This window comes from Bactrocera dorsalis, chromosome 2 (genome assembly GCF_023373825.1).
Source record: "Bactrocera dorsalis isolate Fly_Bdor chromosome 2, ASM2337382v1, whole genome shotgun sequence".
Classification (NCBI taxonomy): Eukaryota; Metazoa; Arthropoda; class Insecta; order Diptera; family Tephritidae; genus Bactrocera; species Bactrocera dorsalis.
In genome coordinates this window covers 9,699,579-9,722,243 of record NC_064304.1, presented here as the reverse complement: position 1 = coordinate 9,722,243, position 22,665 = coordinate 9,699,579, and the positions used below count along the sequence as shown (strand labels likewise).

The 22,665-nt window shown below is 37.0% G+C and overlaps 2 protein-coding genes across 3 annotated transcripts in view; both read left to right on the top strand.

Moving 5' to 3' along the window:
* Positions 1–206: 206 nt before the first annotated feature.
* Positions 207–5,026, top strand: LOC105234152 (DNA damage-binding protein 1). The gene is made up of 13 exons (XM_011216434.4): positions 207–422; positions 706–854; positions 914–1,176; positions 1,249–1,454; positions 1,517–1,599; positions 1,656–1,809; positions 1,873–2,128; positions 2,192–2,423; positions 2,486–2,837; positions 2,901–3,905; positions 3,972–4,161; positions 4,221–4,617; positions 4,674–5,026. Exons 1-13 carry the CDS (start codon positions 362–364, stop codon positions 4,752–4,754), a joined length of 3,429 nt encoding a protein of 1,142 aa, XP_011214736.1. The 5' UTR covers positions 207–361; the 3' UTR covers positions 4,755–5,026.
* Positions 5,027–6,127: 1,101 nt separating this feature from the next.
* Positions 6,128–22,665, top strand: part of LOC105234151 (protein single-minded) — a 53,951-nt gene continuing 37,413 nt past the window's right edge. The window contains exon 1 of one of the 2 annotated variants that reach the window (XM_011216432.4): positions 6,128–7,182. Coding sequence is in view for 1 of the 2 variants with exons in the window: in XM_019988787.3 (XP_019844346.2) it covers positions 21,399–21,411 (13 nt within the window). In the remaining variant the exon portion in view is untranslated. Of the gene's footprint in view, positions 7,183–20,764; positions 21,412–22,665 lie in introns of those variants that run through there. The other variant, XM_019988787.3, reaches the window with a different exon arrangement.

Sequence of the window (22,665 nt, the reverse complement as noted above, 5' to 3'; positions counted from 1 at the left end):
ATCGTTATGCATTTGGTTACAAAACGTACATATATGTAATATTTATATCACAAGGTTATAACTTTTACAATGAAAGGACGAACCTTGCGTCTTAAAATATATTAAAAAAAAATTTTAAAAAGCAGTCTCAACTATTTGTCCCATTAAGTCATTCTTGATTTTAAGTGACATATATACGTGCACTTGGTAACACTGTGCTTGCTGAATCTTTCGAAGACAGAGTTGTAATTAGCATATCCAAAAAAAGGCGAAAAGTGAGATTTGACGGTTTGTTCGGGTAAAATTGTCCTTTATAGAGGAAAATTATAATTTTTTAGTTTTTGAAACGAATTGAAGAAATCGGTAATATATAGCAGAGGAAATGTCACACCATTATGTGGTTACGGCACAAAAGCCGACAGCAGTTGTAAGCTGCGTAACCGGTAAGTTCTATTGTGGACAAATTTTATGACCATCGGCGAGGTATTTGCCGCGTCGCGTCTCCAGGAATTTAACTAAAATTTATTACCTCACTTTTTTATTTACTGCTGTGAACAATTGGTCTCTGATTAAAAAAAGTAAAATAGTTGCTTGGCAATTATATTTTGTTGCTCCCGCCTAGCTTGCCATGCTTTTTGGGCAGTGATGGTTAACCGGCGTGTTTTAAAAACAACAACACATTTATTTTTTGTCTAAGGTTATTTATAAATATTTTTTATGTTTCAGGTAACTTTACATCGCCAACTGATTTAAATTTAATCATTGCCCGAAACAGCCAGTTAGAAATTGATTTGGTTACGCCGGAAGGATTGCGACCATTAAAAGAAGTAAATATTAATGGCCAAATATGTGTCATGCGCCACTTCCGTCCTCAGGTTTGTTATAATAGTTGAAATTTAACTTAAATATATATATAAATCCATTAATGTTATAGGATAGTAAGAAGGATCTACTTTTTATACTTACTTTTCGTTACAATGTTATGATACTGGAATGCCGAATGATCGGTGACCAAATTAGTGTGGTAACAAAGGCTCATGGTAATGTATCTGATCAAGTAAGCATACCTACTGAAGGCGGTGTCATCGCTGTTATTGATCCAAAGGCGCGAGTTATTGGTATGTGCCTTTACATGGGTCTGTTCACTATTATACCCTTGGATAAAGAGACAAGCGAATTGAAGGCGACTAATTTAAGGTGTGTTTTTAAGAAAACTTAATGTATTCTCTTACAAACTATTTTATACTGTTTTTAAAAAATATTTTTTAGAATGGACGAGTTAAATGTTTATGATGTCGAGTTTCTATACGGTTGCATTAATCCCACAATTATTGTTATACATAAAGATGTAGATGGACGGCATGTGAAGACACATGAGATTAATTTACGTGACAAAGAGTTTATGAAAATTGCCTGGAAACAAGACAATGTCGAGACAGAAGCCACAATGTTGATACCAGTACCAACACCATTGGGTAAGGTTTTAACTTTGAATTTATCCGTAGATTTAAAAATAATATACAAACAAAATTTGTAGGTGGGGCTATCGTTATTGGCCGTGAATCGATCGTATACCATGATGGAAATAGTTACCATGCTGTAGCTCCTTCTACGTTTAAAGTAAGCTACATGTATACTTATTGGCAATTGCTTATGAATCTAATTTTATTCGTTAGCAAAGCACCATTAACTGCTATGCGCGCGTGGATAGCAAAGGTCAGCGGTATTTGCTAGGAAACATGTATGGACAGTTGTTTATGCTTTTCTTAGAGACCATCGACAATGGTAAAGGTGGAGTATCAGTCAAAGAAATAAAAGTGGAATTGCTAGGTAACTAAAAAGGAAGAGGCACAACTGAACCATAATTATTTTACAGTAATATATTGATTTCAGGTGAAATTTCCATACCTGAGTGCATAACGTATTTGGATAACGGCTTTCTCTTCATTGGTTCAAAACATGGCGACTCTCAACTTGTCCGCTTAAGTACAACGCCCAACGAGAATGGCTCTTACGTTATACCCATGGAAAACTTTACCAGTTTGGCACCTATACTTGATTTAGGTGTTGTAGATTTGGACCGACAAGGTCAAGGACAAATAATAACATGCTCCGGCAGCTTTAAAGATGGCTCACTACGTATTATACGGTTAGTTTGTGGTACTGAGCAGTCATAGTAACTGATAAATAATACTAAATTCTTTTGTTGTAGCATTGGTATTGGTATTCAAGAGCATGCCTGCATTGATTTGCCTGGAATAAAAGGTATGTGGTCGCTTAAAGTAGGTATAGACGAAAGTGCCTTTGAAAACACATTAGTACTGGCATTTGTGGGTCATACTCGAATTTTGACTCTAACTGGGGAAGAGGTTGAAGAAACTGATATACCAGGCTTTATTAGTGATCAACAGACTTTCCATTGCTCAAATGTTGATTATGATCAGGTAAGAAAGAAAACAAAATAAATAATAAAACAAATGATTGGAACAGAAATTTTCCTTTAAAGATTATACAAGTGACTCCACTTACCGTTCGTCTAGTTAAGAGTAGCACCAAATCTTTAGTAGGCGAATGGCAACCGCCAGATGGTAAACGTATTGGAGTAGTGTCGTGCAATTCATCACAAATTGTTGTTGCTTCAGCATGTAATGTATACTACATTGAAATTGAGAATTGCTACTTGGCAGAAAAATCACACAGAGCTCTAGAATATGAAGTCGCTTGTTTAGATATTACCCCATTAGAAGAGGGTAAAAACAAAGCAGACCTTGTGTCAATAGGATTGTGGACGGATATATCCGTTGTGATTCTATCACTGCCAAAACTGGAAACTATGTACACTGAGAAATTATTTGGTGGTAAATATACAGTATCAATTTTTAATTTTCAGCTTTTATATACTAATATCTTCCCACATTTAGAAATTATTCCACGTTCTATTCTGATGACTACATTTGAGGGCATACATTATTTGCTCTGTGCGCTTGGTGATGGTTCAATGTTCTATTTCATATTGAATCGATTGGATGGGCGTCTAAGTGAGAAGAAAAAAGTTACTTTGGGTACACAACCAACTACCTTACGAACTTTTAAATCATTTGCCACAACTAATGTATTTGCTTGCTCGGATCGTCCCACTGTTATTTATTCGTCTAATCACAAATTGGTGTTTTCCAATGTCAATTTAAAGGAAGTAAATCATATGTGCTCACTAAATGCGCAGTCATACCCAGACAGTTTGGCTTTGGCAACAAAGAATTCGGTGATTTTAGGCACCATCGACGAGATACAAAAGTTGCATATTCGCACTGTGCCACTGGGTGAGGGTCCGCGACGCATTGCGTATCAAGAAAGTTCACAAACATTTGGCGTGGCAACGTTGCGTGTTGATGTTCAAGGTCGTGGTGGTCCCAAACCTACAAGGCCGAGTGCCTCGACTCAAGCGCAGAATATAACCTATGCTTCGAACATAATACCTAAACCGGGTGGCGGCAGTGCTGCAACTACAAATGCTGAAATTGGTCAAGAATTGGAAATAAACAATTTGCTAATAATCGATCAGAATACTTTCGAAGTTTTACATGCGCATCAATTTATGCCATCGGAAAGCATTATTTCCCTAATGTCCGCTAAACTTGGTGATGATCCTAATACGTATTATGTTGTATCCACCGCGCTAATTTATGCGGATGATCCAGAACCTAAAATTGGTCGCATAATTATCTTCCACTACAACGAAAACAAACTAACTCAAGTGGCTGAAACGAAAATCGATGGTTCATGTAACTCCCTGGTGGAGTTTAACGGCAAAGTGTTGGCGGGCATAAACAGTTTTGTGCGGCTTTATGAATGGACCAATGAAAAGGAGTTGCGTATGGAATGTAATATTCAGAATAACATTTCTGTATTGTACCTAAAGGCCAAAGGTGAGATTTAGCATTAGACAGAGATGAACAAAATATATTTAATTTTTTCACACAATGGTGGCACAGGTGACTTTATTTTGGTTGGTGATCTGATGCGTTCGATGACGTTGTTGCAGCATAAACAGATGGAAGGTATTTTTGTTGAGATTTCACGTGATTGCGACCCTAAGTGGATGAGGGCTGTCGAAATCTTGGATGATGATACATTTTTGGGTTCGGAGACCTATGGAAATCTTTTCGTCTGTCAAAAAGACAGGTAATTTTCATAACCAAACACTTATGAGCACACTGAAATGTTTTGTAATTATGTTCTAGTGCCGCCACGACGGATGAAGAACGACAGCTATTGCCAGAAGTTGCGCGCTTTCATTTGGGCGATGTTGTAAATGTGTTCCGTCACGGTTCCTTGGTAATGCAAAACGTTGGTGAACGTACAACACCCAATATGGGTTGTGTGCTCTATGGTTCCGTGAATGGTGCCATTGGTATTGTTACGCAAATACCGCAAGATTTCTATGATTTCTTGCATAGCCTTGAGGAACGTTTAACAAATACGATTAAATCGGTAGGAAAAATAGATCACTCTTATTATAGAAGTTATCAAACGACACAGAAGACGGAGCCGTGTGAGAATTTCATTGATGGCGATTTAATTGAAAGTTTCCTTGATTTGGGTAGGGATAAAATGAAGGAAACTGTTATGGGCTTGGAGGTAATGTAAATTTGAATTGTTAATGTTTCAAATAATTTATTTTGTTTGTTTAACAGCTTACATTAAACGGGGAAAAGAAGGAGGCTGACGTCGATGATGTCATTAAAATTGTCGAGGACCTCACCAGAATGCACTGAAGTGCGCCTTTTAATTTTAGTTTGATTTTTCTGCTATGCAATGTCCTAATATCCTTATCGATGCAAATAGATTTCGAGAATTGATTGATTGATTGATTAATTGTTTAACCAATATTAAGGAGAAATAAATATTACTTGTACACGATCGTTAAAATTAATACTTAAATTATTAGATTTAATTTATTTGCCTACCGTTATTTAATATTTTTGTATCTAAATTGCAAACATTTGGTAGCGTAGAGTGAAAGTAAATAAAAATACAAAAACCACAATCATATTCAATAAGAATTATTTCGATCGTTACATTATGACTGTGAGATCCCTTATTAGTGGTGAAACAAGGGTAACTATTTTTTTAAATTAGAGGTTAGGTCTGTCTAGAGCCGTCGAAAGTGGTCTAACTATGCGTTAGGTTGGTAAAAAAATATATTGAATGTCTCCTTCAGGTTATTTTTGAACAAAGTAGCGACATTGGGTGAAAATTCGGCGGAAGACGGCGAATCACTGAAATCGCGGTATTTCATTGGATTTGTTGCAAAATGACGGACCAAAATTTGATTTTGAACAGTCCTTTGTATGGCAGCTATGTGCTATAGTAGTCCGATCTGGACAATAGGTTCATCATGTGCAAATTTTAAGTCGATATTTCAGAAATTGAGGGACCAGTTCGCTTATATACAGACAGATATGGCCATGGCCAAAGCTCCTCACGCTGATAATTTATATACACATACATACATATGTACATATGTAGATATATATTTTACTGAAACTTCGTGGCAAACTTAATATACATACATACACTATTGAGGCTATAAAAAGTACTAGTCTAGTAGTAACTAGTCCATAACTCCATCATATAAAACTATTTTGTAATAACAACAAGTCAATAAAAACGCACTACATTCTTGAAGGGTCTTTACAACAAACGCGTACTAACAACCCCCGCCGTCAGCGTCAACGCAAACAGCACAGCGTTCATCGCCTGCACTTCCAACGCGATATTTCCCTGTGATTCCGTTCCAAACATCCAACAGCTGCGGCAGCATTCGCAGCAGCAGCGGCAGCGTCACTGTTCGCCACCCTCAATCAATGCTGTAGGTGTGTGCACGCACACTCATCAATGCGGCTATACACACACATACACTCTCGTGCTATTGCATTGTTTGTTGGTGTGTGTTTTATGGGTCGACGCTTCGCCCGGTCGCCATTGTGCGCACGCACCAATCCCACAGCGCTGCTTCGCCTACTTCGTGGGCCCGTTTCGTGCTTGATCTTCCTGCATGCTATTGGAATACTTATGTACATACGTTCGTACAAACATACATACATATGTATGTATTGCTATTGTTATCACTGCGCATTGTTTTTGTTGTTGTTCTGCTTGCGTTTGCTTTGCTGCTGTTATTCAATTCGGTTGTTTTGCTGTAAGTCTCTGCCGCGCATTGCCAACACTTCGGCACGTTTCCGCCGCCTGTCTGAACGTATAGGCTGTGCTGCTTGCTGCTTGCTGCCTGCGGCTTGTAGTGGGCTCTGATTATTTGGATGAGGTCCATTTGTGGTGAAGTTCAGTCTCAGCTTTCATTCATTCCGATTCCAGCATCCAAGCGTGTTTCGCCACTCCAATCGCACACTCACTAACCGTTAAGCTTTTCTTATCTTGTGTCCGTCTTGTGAATTTTATCTTCTTGTTGTGCAAGTGTAGTAGTAGTTGAGTTATGAAACGCGTTCGCCGATCAACAAAATAAACGTGCAATTAGATTTGTTAACGAAAAGTGGCGTTTGTTAAACAAATACATATGCACATACATATGTTAAATATTATATTATATGAGTAATAAAAAGCATACACAAAACAAAAGTGTCGCCTGCAGACCAGCAATTGCAAATCTTCAAAGTTTGCCTAACAATTAATAATAGTGTAAAAATGCATATTTAATAAATTTTTTGCTACACTCAAGTACATACACATATGTATATAAATACATAAGCCCATATATACTGGTATGTATGTATATTGGCAGCCAATCAAATGCCCGGTAGCTATTTTGACGTTTTGATTAGTTAACTCGCTACACAATTGTGTTTGTGTACTCTACCACATTATTGTTGAAAAAAAAATTGATTTATTATAAAAATAATTCTTAATTTTACAACTTTTACTCTTGAACCTATCGCAGCTTCTTTGCAACAGTGTTTCATTGTGTTTGTGAAAGTTTTGAAAATAAAATAAATAAGTAAATGTTCTAAGTGTTTACGTGTTGGCGCGTTATGTGCGGCTATATCCACCGATTTGTTGTGAACTGATTCAGTTATTTGATTTTTTTCGACCACGTTCGGGAATATACTTCTACATTTCAAAGCACCACGAACAATTTCTAATAGGAAACTGTGTAGATAGCGGCGACAAAACGGATATTTCACGAAGGTGAGTACTGAGTGAGTCGGCTGTGTGGGCGTTTTCATTCAGTCTACTAGCCGACGGGATTTGTGATACCAGATATACATGTATGCTCGGATTATATTTCGGAACTCATTAATATGTTACTTACTTTTAAACTATATTCGTTAAAAATTTGTCAAGTTGGTTTAAATTATTACTCATTAATGCCGTTTTCGGGTGAATCTGTAAGCCATAAGAACAAGACGTATGTCATGATAAGTGAAAAATTGTAAAACTGTATTTAAAACTCGACAGGAATAACGAAGAAAATAAGGAAAACCTTTTTATAGATTCCTAATAAGCCCTGAATGATCTTCGAAGAGATAGCTGAAAAATGCACTGGGCACTAGAGAGACACTTTAAGACCGTTGAAGGCCTTCAGTTATCTAATTGCTGGAAAGGACGTAAATCTTTCTAAAAGTACAAATATACCGTTATTATCAGAATGTTGAAAAATGAGTATGAGAAATCAGTGCCCAATGTATTTTATCCCTTGCAGATCAGAATTCGATCATTAGAAAAGCGCTTTTTTGGTGATTTTTTTTTGAATAAATCATTTAAAAACTTTTTGTACTTAATAATCGGCGATATTTTTTGAAAAATGTTGGATTCCCTTGATTCTGTAGCTGATCTCTAGGCCCAGCTATGAAAATCGGCGATACTTTTTGAAAAATTTTGGATTCCCTTGATTCTGTAGCCGATCTCTAGGTGGAGCTGTAAAAAATTTATCTGGCAATTAAGAAAATTTTTTTGCTTACAAACCCCATCACAAACCCAAAAGCCAAAAAAAGTTATTATTGCTTTGGTTGAATGCGGGTAACGATCCTAGGACTAATCAAAATATCAATTTTTAAAAACACCGCGGCTTCCGGGTTTAAATATCGAAACAAATCTTATTTCCTTGATCATTACTTTACTTTTATATGTAAGAAGGTCCTGTGAAAATTTTCAGTGGTGGGTCCAGCAGTTTCGGAGAAAATAGAGTTTCGAGAAAAACACGTTTAAGGAGGAAGACGATTTCACCAAGTTAAAAAATGTATAAAAAAAGACTTCGGAACTCCCCCAAGCTATGTATAATACCATCCACAATGATAGAAAAGATTACTGTAAGGAACCGATCGTCAGTTTGTATGGCATCTAATGGATGGTACAAGTACAGGTCTTTTTTAATAGCCTTTTTTGACAAAGACGTTTACAAATCGTTTAATTCTATTACGAAGAATATCTTTCGCGTGCTTCGCTCAACTTATGGTCAACATAATCGGCCTACTGAGCATACTACTCGCAATACCAACATCTATCTTGAGACACAGTATTCATTATTGGATAATACTCAACCGAATGGACCGCGTCCAGTAGCTGAGTGTGTACACGAAGGCCGTGGAGAGTCGACTCGGCGCCTTTCGCAGTAACTCGGACTGACGTATGAAACGACTTGGCGTATTTTAGTCGAGATCTTAAATTTAAAGCGTAAAAAATACACTTGTGCTAGAACTGAAGCCGCTGGATCTTCCCAAGCGACATCGCTACGCTCTATTTGCTCTTAAAAAGTTCCAAGAATCTGACGTTTTTGAGCCAATTTTGTTCAGCGATGATACCCTTTTTTGCTCAATGGGTATGTAAACATGTAAAATTGCCGTATTTGAGATGAAGAGAAACCTGAAGAGACTCGAGAGCTGCCATTTCATCCAGAAAATACAAATGGTCATATTTCTTCATAAATAATCCCGGTAAGAACGTAACAGTCAATGGTGACTGTCAACGGGCCATGATAACCGTCTACTTGATGCTTGAAATTGAATCTCGTGCTCTCGGCGACATTTGGTTTCAACGAGACGGCGGTACCTCCCACATATCTCATCAATCAATGGATTTATTGAGAGAACACTTTGGTAAACAGATAATTTGACGTTTTAGGCCGATCGATTGGTCACCAAGATCGTGTGATATCACACCATTAGACTTTATTTTGCGGACAATTCTGCATCGATTACAGTCTTGGAGTCATCGAAATTGGACTCAACGGATGGACCATCTGAGACGTAGCCGTTCACGTAGGCCAACATTTGAAAGCGATAATCTTCAAAAACTAAATGCCAAAATTGTTCTTTTGAATGAAATAAACATTCCCTATTAAATTTAAATATTCTGTGTTTCTTTAAAAAGGTAGGGAATCTCAAAATGGATCACCTTTTATAAGCTTTAGTAATCCGATCTGAACAGTTCTTTCGGAGATTGGTCTTGGACACTAAGGCATACCAAATTTATTGAAGATATCACGTCAGATGAAAAAGTTTTCCATACAAGAAGTTGATTCCGATCATTCAGTTTGTATAGCAGCTATACGCTATACGGTCGGATATCAGCGATTTCAAGAAAATAGAGTGCATCATTTTAGGCCAATATATATTTGACAATGTGAGATCATTCATGGATGACGACAACATCTGATGAGCTGACGTTACGAGTTTTCGAGAGAAAGGTTCCGTGGAAGATTTATGGTCCTTTGCGCATTGACCACGACGAATATCACATTCGATGGAACGATGAGCTGTATGAGATATACGACGACATTGACATAGTTCAGCGAATTAAAAGACAGTGGCTACGCTGGCTAGGTTATGTCGTCCGAATGGACGAAAACACTCCAGCTATATGAAAGTTTTGAACGCAGTACCCGTAGGAGGAAGCAGAGGAATAGGAAGACATCTTCTCCGTTGGAAAGACCAGGTGGAGAAGGACCGAAACCGAAAATCACCTCATTAGCGGTTGAGCTATATATTTTGATTGAATTTTCCAATATTTTAATTATAAAATGTGTTCGATTGGATATCTCGTGTGTAAAATAACCTTTGTAACTAAACCGAGAATCGAGGGATTAGCTTTTCTGAATGAGTCTCCGAAATGTGAAAAATAAAAAAAAGACTATGAAATAAGTATAAACATCTCCTTTATATGACATTTTTATATAGTGATCAGTTTATTTTTTCATTTAATATAGTCTTGTAATATATCACTTATATGTATGTATGTCTTAACTCATATATTAAAATACACACGTGCAAGTCTTCACAAAAATTAAATTTCCCATACATGCTATCTTATCATCAACGAATTTCTTTTTTCGTATCTTGATCCGTGTATCTTATGTGGCCGGTTTAGGAATAATTCACATGTCAAAATTCTTGGCGATCACTTGGCTACCCCCTTTTTTCAGATTGTTGCAAATAAAGGCGGCTTTAAGCGCTGACATCCACTATCTTGTAATATAAAAATCTTATACACGCATAAGACAGTGAAAAAGACATACGAGTATAGCAACAACAATTTACAAAAACATTTAAGAATATCAGAATGCGGGTCAGTTGATGTGTGTGCTGATATGTGATAGTTCATAGTTTGTTTGCGTTGTGCCGCGTTTGAGGGAAGTGCAGCGCGTGCTTATACATACAAACATATGCGTGTGTGTGTGGATTTTTAAATCGCACAGGACAGCATCAAATAGCAACTACGCATCGAACTGATGTTTGATTATTTGAGTTATTTCTTATAGTTGCTTACAACTTCACCAACGATTTGGTGGTGATGCCGCCACATGTATGTGTGTGAGTGTGCTGCACTTTTGTTGCTGGTTTTATTTATCCTGAAGCAGTGAAATGTCCTTGCTACTGACGTACGTGCCACATAGTTGCTGGCAAGTTTCCACACTGTTGATCGAAGTGATTCGATACTGTCGTTGCACGTGATCCAGACAAAGAATGCCACAACGATTTGTTGTTTGTAATTATTCTACTGATTTCGGTGCGAATATAAAATAATTGTGTGGTGCGAACCGACACAAGTGATGTGGCTGTACGCGTTTTAGGCAAATAGTTGCGAGTTAAAGAGCTACAAATACATACAGACAGCAATGTCTGCATAAAAGCGCCTAAATTTTAGTATGGCACGTTCGATTCGCCACAGGATAACAATTTTTTTTCTTTTTGAGAATTCACATATCTCTTCTTAATTTTTGTTGGCGATCGAAACTTGCTGATACCGAATTTTCTTTTGCAAGTATTTTTCAATTTTGTATTTTAAAATTTCCTTTTGGCTTGTTGACGATTCGACGAGACCGCTGAGTACTATTTGAGAGGCGTGAAGTAGTGTAAAAAGGCTAAAAAAATATGAAAAAAGTGCATTTAACGCGTAGAACGCGCCTGCGCATAAATTAAATGTCACTGACTCGAATGATGAGCCTAAGTAAGTATTGATGGGCGGCAGAAAAAAAGCTGCAGAGGCAAGCGGCACAGTTTGAGGGCGCAGTGGTAGTGTTACAACAGCCTGCGTTGCTATACATATAGACATTTGTATGTAGTTATTAAGGTGCTTTAGGTGTGAATAATTTCAATAGAGGCATCAAATTAGTACACTTTTGAGTATACGAAGGGGGGCGTTTGAAATACATCTATGTACATATAAATGTATAAAATAAATATAGACAAATACATATACATACATACGCCATGACACAGCAGTTTTATTGACAGCAGCAGTGGCGATACTTAAAGAATTTATCAGTACATAAATATATGTACATTTCCCCAATAAGGAGTTCAAATTCAAACATACATATGTACATATACATATGTACATATCTGCAGCAGCATTTACCTTCCGTCTAAGTTTTGTCTGAAAAGTAGTTTTCCTTTACTCCCGACTTAATGCTTGACTGCCCACTGAATATATTATGAACGGAAGTTTGACTTTTGAATTCTACATACTATGTATGTATGTATGTAAATATGTGCGTCATTCACACTACATAGATTTCTGTTTCGTCCTGTTTAGCGTAAGCTGCGACAACGTTTGCCTTTGCGGCTCAATTACGTCTCTGATTGAGCGTGAAATTTCTGATGTACCAAAGCGCGTGTAACCTTTAAACACAATATCATGCAAGTATAACTTCAGCAAGCTGTATTAGCACCTACAAAAATATATCCATCTATATGCACATGTGTGTGTGTGTGTGTGCGCATGATGTACGGTCCGGCGCGATCACACATGCGTTACAACAACTGGAACAATATCCTGTTGTCGCACAGTGGGTTTGTTCTCGCAATGGCTAATTTTAGAAATCATTTAACGGTGTTCGGTACAAATATATCCTGTGCGATATCCTTTATACATGTATACACCTTTTTGATAAATCTTATGTAGGTTGCGGAAAGACTTGCTTTTTTATATAGCCTCTTTAAATCATAAAGATTTATATCCGTTTGTTAATTTAAAAAAATCGAATCGAGAATATTCTTTGAATATTTGAAATTGATTACAAATATTGTCTCGTAAAGGGTGGTTCATTTCGAGGTTCCCTACTTCCGACAAAGAAAAAACATAGAAACTTCACATTTAATGGGGAATGTTTAGTATCATTCGAAAAAGCATTGCGTGGTATTTATTTTTAGAAGATTATCTCTTTCAAATGTTGGCCGCGGCTATGTCACAGATGGTGTATCCGTTGAGTCTAATTTTCGATGCCTCGTTCGAGAATTTCACCTGGTAACTGGCGAATGACACGCGTAATGTTTTGCTCCAAGATCTGAACCGAAGCGGGATTGTCTGCATTGACTTTAGACTTTACGTATCCCCACAGCAAAAAGCCTAACGGTGTGATATCACATCACACATCTTGGTGACCCATCGACCGACTCGAAACGTGAAAGTATCCGCTCAACGAAGTGTCCTCTTAATAAATCCATTGATTGATGCGATGTGTGGGAAGTGACCCCGTCTTGTTGACACCAAATGTCGCCGAGATCAGGAGCTTCAATTTCAGGCGTTAACATGGCGCGATAACGGTCGCCATTGACGCTTACGTTCTCATCGGCATCATTTTGGAAGAGATATGGATCGATGTTTCCACCGGCCCACAAAACAACCAAACATTGTTTTTACTACATGAAATGGCAGCTCTTGAATCTCTTTAGGTTGCTTTTTGTTCAAATTGCGGCAAATTTACTTGATTACTTATCCATTGAGCCAGAAAGAGACCACATCGCTGAACAAAATTTGGCTCGAAAATGTCAGATCTTCTTGGAACTTTTCATGAAACCACAGAGCAGGGCTCCTATTCTGTAACTCGATTCGAAAATGTATTCTATTCGAAAATCGGATCTAATTTATAATTATGCGAAAGTTGTACTACCCTGTGCCAGAATAAATACGTACAATTTTCGTTTTTGATTTCTACAACTCAAAAGCTATCGAATATTTTATCCAAAAATTGGCTTTAAAATCCGAAAATCGAGTTACGGAATATACAAAATCCGAATTCGAGTAAATTTTTTTTTTCGAATCCAGTTACAGAATAGACCCCAGGGCGACGTCGCTTAGGAGGATCGAGCGGCTTCAGTTCTTGCACAGGCTGTTTTTTGTACGCTTTAAATTTAAGATCTTAACTTAAAAAGCGTCAAGTCGTTCCAAACGTCAGTCCGATTTGCTGCGAACGCCGCCGAATTGACTCTTCACGGTATTCGTATACACTTTCCGCTACGGCTGAGAGGTAAGAGAATTATTGACCTGATTTTACCCATTTTAGAAACAGAAAATGCTGTCATTACCAACTCCCTCAGAAATTCTAGACCTCACAGATTTCAGCAAGATGTTCCGAGACAATAAAAATAATTCTTAAAAAACCATTTAAGACCGTACAGTTAGAATAATACGTTTTATTGGTATAAGACAGTTAAGAGGTTACATGGGTTTCCTCGGGTAAAAAACAGTTTTCTTTCAACAATTTGTTTCTCATATAAAAAATTAATTTTTTTATTACAATTATTATTGTTACAAACATAAACTATTAACAAAGAAATTTTGAAAAATTTTGGAAAAAAAATATTTTGAACTCGGCCTTTGCGACGGCATTACCGGGAACCCCTTGGATAAAAGATGCGCCCGTGTTGGCAGGATAACTCCCTACAGGATCATCTAAAGTGAAAAATACACTTTTTAGTTACAACCTTAACTTAGAACTTGGGCACAGAAAAAAACCTGAAAATTGGATTTTTTACAGACATTTTTACAAAAAAATGAAATTTTTATTGAAAAACTCGCGTCATTTTTTTTTCAAATAGTTGTAATCAAAAAAAAGGTTCTTCGTGAAAGTCTTTAAAAATTGACTTCAAGTAAAATGTAAACTTACATACAATATATAAATATGCTGTAAATAAATATTTTATTTACCAAATCACTGTAGCACACCGTCGAAGCGCACTCACACTTGCATACACAACTTCTTAGTCGACAGCTGTCATGTTATAATTTGACTTTCCTTCTTGCATTAATGCTGCTTTTCGTTGCAGTTGTATGGCTCGTTAATCGTCCTTGTTGTTGTACTTGTTGTCGCTAGTTACCAATCAATTTGTCATACATGCTAATTTTGCGCTAGTTTTCGGAAGAACTAAACGAATAGCCGAACTCGATAAGCACTTCCAGGCAGCGGGAATCACGTTGATGATCGCGAGCGGCAACGCGTGCGCAGTGGACCAAGTGTATTAGTAGTCGACGTTGGTGCGGGTGCGGCAGTCGGTTTGTGAAGCAATTGGCTGACCGGTTGATCCATTTGGTTAACATTTTTCTTGGAGCGCTGGAGTCTGCAAGCAGCATTCGTTGCGCTAATAAGCGAACATATGCGGATAATTTCACGAAAGTATGGGCTTTGCTGACATTATACATATGTATGTACGTATGTAGTTATGTGTGCGTTGTAAGTTGTCGTAAGTTGCAGAAGTGTTTTTGTTTTCGGTTGAAATGTGAATTTGATGAGTTTCACCGATGTCACAGTTGTTGTTATTGTTATTACAGTTGTCGCCTCTCTATATCGTCATTTAGCAGCGCGACCAGCCGTACTAAATACCTCATCTGGCATGTAAACTGTATGCTGTTTGTGGGTGTGTGTGTGTGTATGTAGGTGCTGGAGCTGCTTTGCTCCATTGCCCACAATAGTTCTTGGAAGCATAATAGTAAATAATCGCTTGTGCCCTTGGACTCGTGGAGCTGTTGGAAATCTCTGTAGACTTTATAGCATTTTTACATGCATATCAATGTATGTATGTACATATATATTAACTGCAATATATGTACATATATACATAAGTACATATGTGTGCGCGTGTAGGCTCTTGCTTCAGTTTGTTTGGCGAAAATTATTTACAGATACTTAATTTTATTATGTACGAGTGTAGTATAATATTTTCCCTCTTTCTACATAAATTTGAAATATGCAAATTAGGTATGGGCAATTTGCATTTTGAAAAACGTCAGCTACAGCCCATTAACGCCCCTAGTGACAATTACCCAAATACACGCATACAAACATATCTGCATATTTTCCGTACGCATGCGGAGGCGTGTGTGTGTTTGTGCGCCAATATGTGTATTTACTTAGATTTAAAAAAAACCTATTAGCTGCATTTAGCTGATTTGCTTGTGCGTATAATAGTTTTTTATTGCTCCGCGCACTCGTACCTCGGCGCAGTTCGCCTGCAATTTTGTTGCAGTCGCTTTTTTCTTTTCTTTGTGCTTGCGTTTCTTTGAAAACCTGGCTTGCATCTTCGCGACTGCGCACTTGCGCCGTTGACAAGCTTCATATTTCAATTTCGAACGCGCTGCAGTTTTTATTTTCATTTTTATTTTATTTTTTCTTCTTCTGCTTCTTGTTTAATGTGTCAGCTATTGTTATGTTGCTTGTTTTTTTCTTGCCACATTGTCGAAGCTTCAATAGAATTTGCCATGACATATCGCCCACTGGATTTGGGACTCGCGCATAGAATTTCACACATTCTCCCCGCAAAACAAGTTGCTATCAACATGACAATGATGCAGCCTCTGCGCTGTTAATGAATACAAATAACTAAATAAGCGGGGTTACACCGAAGTGGAACAAGTGAATATATGTACTTACATATATGTATGTATATATGTACTATGTATGTACATACTTGTAGATTTGCTTCATCAATGGTATCGGTTGCAGGAGTTTCTTTTCTTGAAAATTCGAAACCTTTGTGTTAGCTTATTTGTAATTGTGTTGTTATTCTGTATTATCTCATCGTGATGCAAATTGATATTTTAATTTAAAATCTGTAAAGTTTTGTATGCTTATTCACATAAAGGGTGATCCAAGTAGTATTTTTTTCCATAGCCTTTTTTTGACAGATCACGCGTGAGTCGTGTCAAGCTGTCATGTTATTTTTGTTCAACATTGTTAAGAAAGTTCCAAAAATTTCCGACGTGTTTCGTAATTCAGCAATGAGGCCCATTTCAGACTGAATGGGTATGTAAACGAGCAAAATTGCCGCACTTGGGACGAAGAATAATCTGAAGAGATTCAAGAACTGCCATTTCATCCCGAAAAAACAACGGTTTGGTGAGATTTGTGGGCTGGTGGAATCATCGGTTCCTATTTATTCAAAAATGATGCCAGTGAGAACGTAACCGTCAATGGCGACCGTTATCGTCCCATGATAACCGACTATTTGATGTCTGAAATTGAAGCGCGTGATCTTAGCGATATTTGGTTTCAACGAGACGGCGGTACCTCCCACATATCGCATCAATTAATGAGTTTATTCAGAGAACACTTCGTTGAGCAGATAATTGGACGTTTTGGGCCGATCGATTGGTCACCAAGATCGTGTGATATCACACCGTTACACATTTTCCTGTGGGGATATGTAAAGTCTAAAGTCTATGCGGACAATCCCATTTCGATTCAAGCCTTGGAGGAAATCATCACGCATGTCATTGGCCATTTCCCAGTCGAAATACTCGAACGAGTCATCGAAAATTACACTCAATATATGAACCATCTGAGACGTAGCCGCCGTCAACATTTGCAAAAGATAATCTGAAAAAAATCCCAAAGGATGTTCTTTCGAATGGTAATAAACATTCTCCATCAAATCTGAAGTTTCTGTGTTTTTCTTAAAAAAAAAAGTAGGAAGCCTCGAAATAGATCACCCTTTAAAATGAAGAGAAATAAATACATATTATTTTTGCCGGAAATCGGAAGAAAAATGTCTAGAAAAAATGTAGACTGCAAAAGGGGATAACGTTACTATTATTTAACCGTTCATACAGGAGAAGCCATATCTGTCACGGTTGATTTTCACATTGTATTATGTACTTAAATTTACACCAACAAGGTCTAATTTATTCCTTAGAAAATTGGAAATAAAATATTGTTATGTTTTAACATAACAAATATTGTGCTTGAAAATAAAAGTTTTAATATATTAATTACAAAAAAATTCATTGAAATATTGTCAACTCCCTCACTAACTTCTCTTTATCATTATTTTGATTTACCATTTTGCGATGACTAATGCCTAAATGACTGTAATAGTTTTAACTGTAAATTAAAGGGACACAAAGTAATTGAGCAAAGTTCAATTGAAAGTTAAAGTACGACAAATTTTATTTCTGTGAGTATAACGCAAAGTTCGGACAAAATCACTCAACGTACTAATCACGTGATTTGTATGTTTCATTAAATGGCATATTTTGTAATTTTTACTACCAAGTACCAAATATACTCTTTAAATTCATATATTGTACCTTTCAAAAGAGAGCATATACGTATAAACGTAACTCCATTATATATATGGTTTACCAATGTATGTTAGTATATAACTCGGGGTACATAATATGAAACAAAATATAAGCTAAAAATCGCGTGTGCTATCTAGAACAAAATAAAAATATTAAATTTAAGTGTCAGTTGCACATTTTCTAATCTAACTATATTCTGAAATTTCAAATATCTGTACATATGTACGTTCTACGTTGTACATATCGCTCATTTGCTGCAAGACCGGCATAAGTCATAAGTAAAGCATATTATGAATGACAAAAATTGTTGAAGCCCCTAGGTACCGCATATTTGGACTCCAGTACCTATAGTTGACTTTTTACAGAAAGTTTTGGTAAATCTGTCAGATTTAAGATTAAAATTCAGCGACAACTCTTTCCTGATAGTACTATGTCTGTCTTCTACAAATGGGTTGATTCGGATCAATACTTCCTGTAGCCTCCATATATTTAATATAAAGATTTTCGAACTTTCGGGTGATTTTATATCGCATATATCGGTCAATATGTGAGTTATCTTAATAAAATTGAAAGCCATATAACTCACAGGCCTTATCTACCTGAAGGGACTTTTCTGGAAACTCGAAAAATAAGGAAACAGCGGGGAAAAGCAATGATACCCATCGTAGCCGTGTACAAATTTCAATTTATAATTGGGATTTTTTGCCTATATATCTGTTTCTAACTCATTGATTCAGACTGATTCTTCAAAAAGAATCGATCGATCTGACAAAGGCATCAAAAATTATAGATACGCTGCTTGTAACGTTGCAAAATCTAAGAAAAAAAGCTGAAGAACATTTTCGATTCATTTATTCAGACAGGAAAAAATGGCGGCTGAACTGAGAGTTGACGAAAAAAAACAGGAATCAGCGGCTGGCAAACAAAACGCGAAATTAAGATCTTGCGAAGAATACTACAAGGTCTCTGTGTACATTCCTCTGTTGGATACAATCGGCGAAGAGTCGAAAACTCACTTTACAAGAATAGTATTGGATAGATTTCACATGAGTTTGCTGCGTTCAGATAAATTATGTGCTTTGAAAACTAAATAACGTCATGCGACGGTTGAAACTCAAACGTGAACTTGTCCTCTGGCAGTGTCATTAGGGATAGAAGCAAAAGTCAAAAGACCACAAGCTACCGACTACTGCATTGGAAACGTTATAGAACTACGATGTAGACCTATACCACATAAATCATAGTTTCTTCGCTTATTCTGCACGCGTCCTGTGACGAATGCGAGCTCTGAACGTTCTTTTTCGACACTTAGCTGCTTCAAAACTTGGCTGAGGATGAACATGCTTCAAGATCGATTGATCGGCCTGGCGTTGCTGCACACACATCACGACATTGAGGTCACTGCAGAAGAAGTTCTCGAAAGATTCTAAAAACTTGGCCCACAACGTCTTGATTTACAAAACTTGTCCATTCAATACACGAACTGACATTAAAGTATAACACCCGCACGTCTACGGTTTTTTCAATTTAGGAGGATTTGATTTTAGCAGGTCGATTTAATATTTTTCCACTATAAACTTTATAAATTCTACTATATTTAAAACCATCTTCATGTTTCAAGTAAATATTTATTTTACCCCCAAAAAACTATTTTGGATCCGCCACTGATACATACATATGTATGTATTATACTATATCTACTAGATCGGTCGCAATCGCTTAAGCGGTTCAACCCTTAAAAGGATAGAAAAAATTACGATGAATAGAGCATTTAAAACTGAATGCAAATTCAAGATATTTTTTACTACATATAGTAAGTACATATATAGTTGGGAAACCGTAGTTATCTGTTGCGCTGGGTAATTGCAATTCAATACCTCGCAATGTCATATTTACTTGCATTTTCAGTAACCACACACACATACATTATCCCCTTGGCATTGAAGCATTTATATTGCTATAAGTGAAAAGCTAACAACAACTAAAGCAATAAAAATAAAAAAGATAACAATAAGACAAAGCAATTTTACATATTAATAAAGCAATAGCAACAATGACCAACACACACAAACATAGCAACATGCATACATACCTGTTATGTAATATGAATATCCATGAATATTGGCTAAGGTCTGGACTGTTTCAAAGGCTAACCATTGACAGGTTGTAAACACATGAGAATGACCACATAAATATAATTCTGCATCAGCATAATTCGGGAGTGTTACAAAGAAAGTGAACAGCGGTACATACATACACACATATAAGTGTGTGTGTGTTTGTGTGTGTGCATGCACTTGTACTTGAAATAAGAACTTTACTAAGCGTTAAATTAAAACGCTGATGAAAGTAATGTGAAAAGCTAACTTTTGGCGGGGGACATTAAACAAAAAATAAAAAAAAAACACAAACAATAACAATAACGAGAAAATAAAATGCAAAGAAAGATCAAGTGAACCCATGCAGCGGAAAGTCGAACAATTAAATAGTGGTCGCGCTGAGTAAAAGTGCAGCGGGCAAAGTGAAATTTTCATATGAAATGCAAACTTTTGCAACGTCAACATAACTGGTGGAGTGCAAAATGTGAATATTATTTATTTTGATTTCGTTGATATTGGGGAAGTGCAGTCGACGTTGGTCACACCGTGCGCACACACAAACATGCACATTTGTAAGTATGCATGAGTGTGTGTGTGTGTGTTTGGAGATTTTAGTACACTAAGAAAGTATGGTAAGACTCGAAGACCGTTGGCGATAAAGCTCGATTTGCGCATGGAACGTCAGCTGGCCGGTGTTGCGCTCGAGTTTAAAGCAGCAACAGTAGTCAGCAGCGTTGTTGGCGGCGTCGCTAACGATATGGCGCCCGTTCGAGCTTAATGATCGCTACATACATACATACATATATTCGACTATGCGATCAACACAGCACTTGGGGCGTTCGCTCCAATTGCGGCTTGACGACATTTCACCGTTTAGTTGCATCGCGTCCATTGCCCGTGAGTTTAGGGTTGTTGCCGTTAGCAGCGTCAAGAAGCAATCAAGAAATATTAAAACTCGATTTGAAAGCGGTGTTTTTGAATACATAAATATATTTTTGAATTTTTTTTAAACTTTTGTTATTTTAGTTGCAATTTTTGTGGCATTGTGAAACGCGTATTTAGTAGCGTTCCTTTTTGGCGTTCGTTGCGCGTCTCGTACTGATCGTCGCGGTTTGTTTATGGTGCATAATTTAGGATTTTCAATTCACATTTACCTCAAGTGAATGTTTGTGATTGTTGTTTTTGTTGTTGTCAGTGTCGCCTCCGTCTGTCGCGCGCCTCTAACATTTTCGAGTTTTGAATTACCGACACAGCTGAGAATTTCGTACAAAGCATAATTGCAACTGTGTGTGCCGGGCATACAGCTTGACGTCCATATTCGTGTGGCTGGCATATTTCGAGCGCCTGGCTGGTGCAGTGCGCGCACACGTTATACACCCGCGCTGCCGTCACATTACCGTTAACATCATCGTCGTTTATTTGCCAACCAGAACCGCCGCACACCATTCCCTCCAAAAGTTAGTATGTCGGACGGCGGCAGCGCTCCTTCAATTCCAGCAGCACTTTGAGATGGATCAAAAGAGTAATAATTGTGCACATTAGTTTAACATTTTTTCTTACTTGTTTTTTTTTTTTTTTGGTCCATAATATTTATGGAAAAGTGAAAAAAGCAGATTTGTTTGTTTTTAATTTCGATGTTTTTTATTGCCGTACAAGCATAGCATGTGTATGCATATGTATGTATGTAAATTATACATGCTCCGTTATGTATGTATTTTGTGCATTTATGAATTGTGCTGTGCGCTTGTGCACGGCAGAAGCGAGCTTTCAGCATTAAATTCCTCCTCTATCCTCGTGCACGTTGTTCGGTAGCTTGTAATTTGTTTCGTCTGGAGCATGCAAATGGCTGGAGCTGGTGCTGTTGCGCCCCATGCTTGGCAATAGTGGAGTTTGTTGTTGTAGCTGCAAAATGCATTTTGCCATCACTGCTCGCTGCAGCTGGACATTGGCGTATCGTATGACGCAGCTATTGTTGCAGCTTCAGTGAATTTAATGACAGCCAAGCAAAGCAACCCGAAAAAAGCAACGAGCACATCCAGAAAGCGCTTAAAACAATAGCAATCACAAAAAATTAAGTCAACAGAAATTTTTTAAAGAGCAAGACAAATGGCAATGCGTCACAGCATTTTAACTTTTATGTGCTTTGCCCCAATGAATTAATATATGAACTTGCTTGTACTAAAACATAACTGCACATAATATTTATTAACAAAAATGCTTGCATATAAAATTTAAAAGATAGTTAAAAATTCGTAATCTCAAATTAGTTTTTTTTTAATTCATATTACAAAGAACAAAGTTTATGTGACATAGAATTACATGTAGACATATGGAAAATTTGCAAAAGAAATAACAAACAAGAAAAAATTTAAACTTGTTCACCGAAGCTAAGCTTTTTTTGGTGCATATTTGATAGCATAAAGGAATAAATTATTAAACATTAATGATTGGTGATCAGCAAGGATTTTTGTTTTATTAGACCCATGCAAATAGTTCCTTAATTTGTCCTAGATATTTAAATTATGGGTGTGTCTTAAAGATAAAAAGATTTGTATGCTGACTTCGTCTGTTTAAATGGCAGTTTTCATGGCGAAAGTCTATATGTCCATCTATCCGTCTATATACAGCTATGGACACATAAATAGCACACTTGGTCATCAAATAAGAAAACATTTATTTATTCCTTAGGTTTATCACTTACGGATTTAAAGAGGAATGCGTTTTATTTTAAAAATTATTCACTTTAATATAACTATAACACTGAAACAATAAATAT

What these genes read in the sequence shown, in the direction of transcription:
- LOC105234152 (XM_011216434.4), top strand. Translation starts at nt 362, where the DNA reads ATGTCACACCATTATGTGGTTACGGCACAAAAGCCGACAGCAGTTGTA. An exon ending in ACCAGTACCAACACCATTGG is followed by an intron (nt 1,455 to 1,516) that starts GTAAGGTTTTAA and finishes CAAAATTTGTAG; the next exon opens with GTGGGGCTATCGTTATTGGC. An exon ending in CAAATGTTGATTATGATCAG is followed by an intron (nt 2,424 to 2,485) that starts GTAAGAAAGAAA and finishes TTTCCTTTAAAG; the next exon opens with ATTATACAAGTGACTCCACT.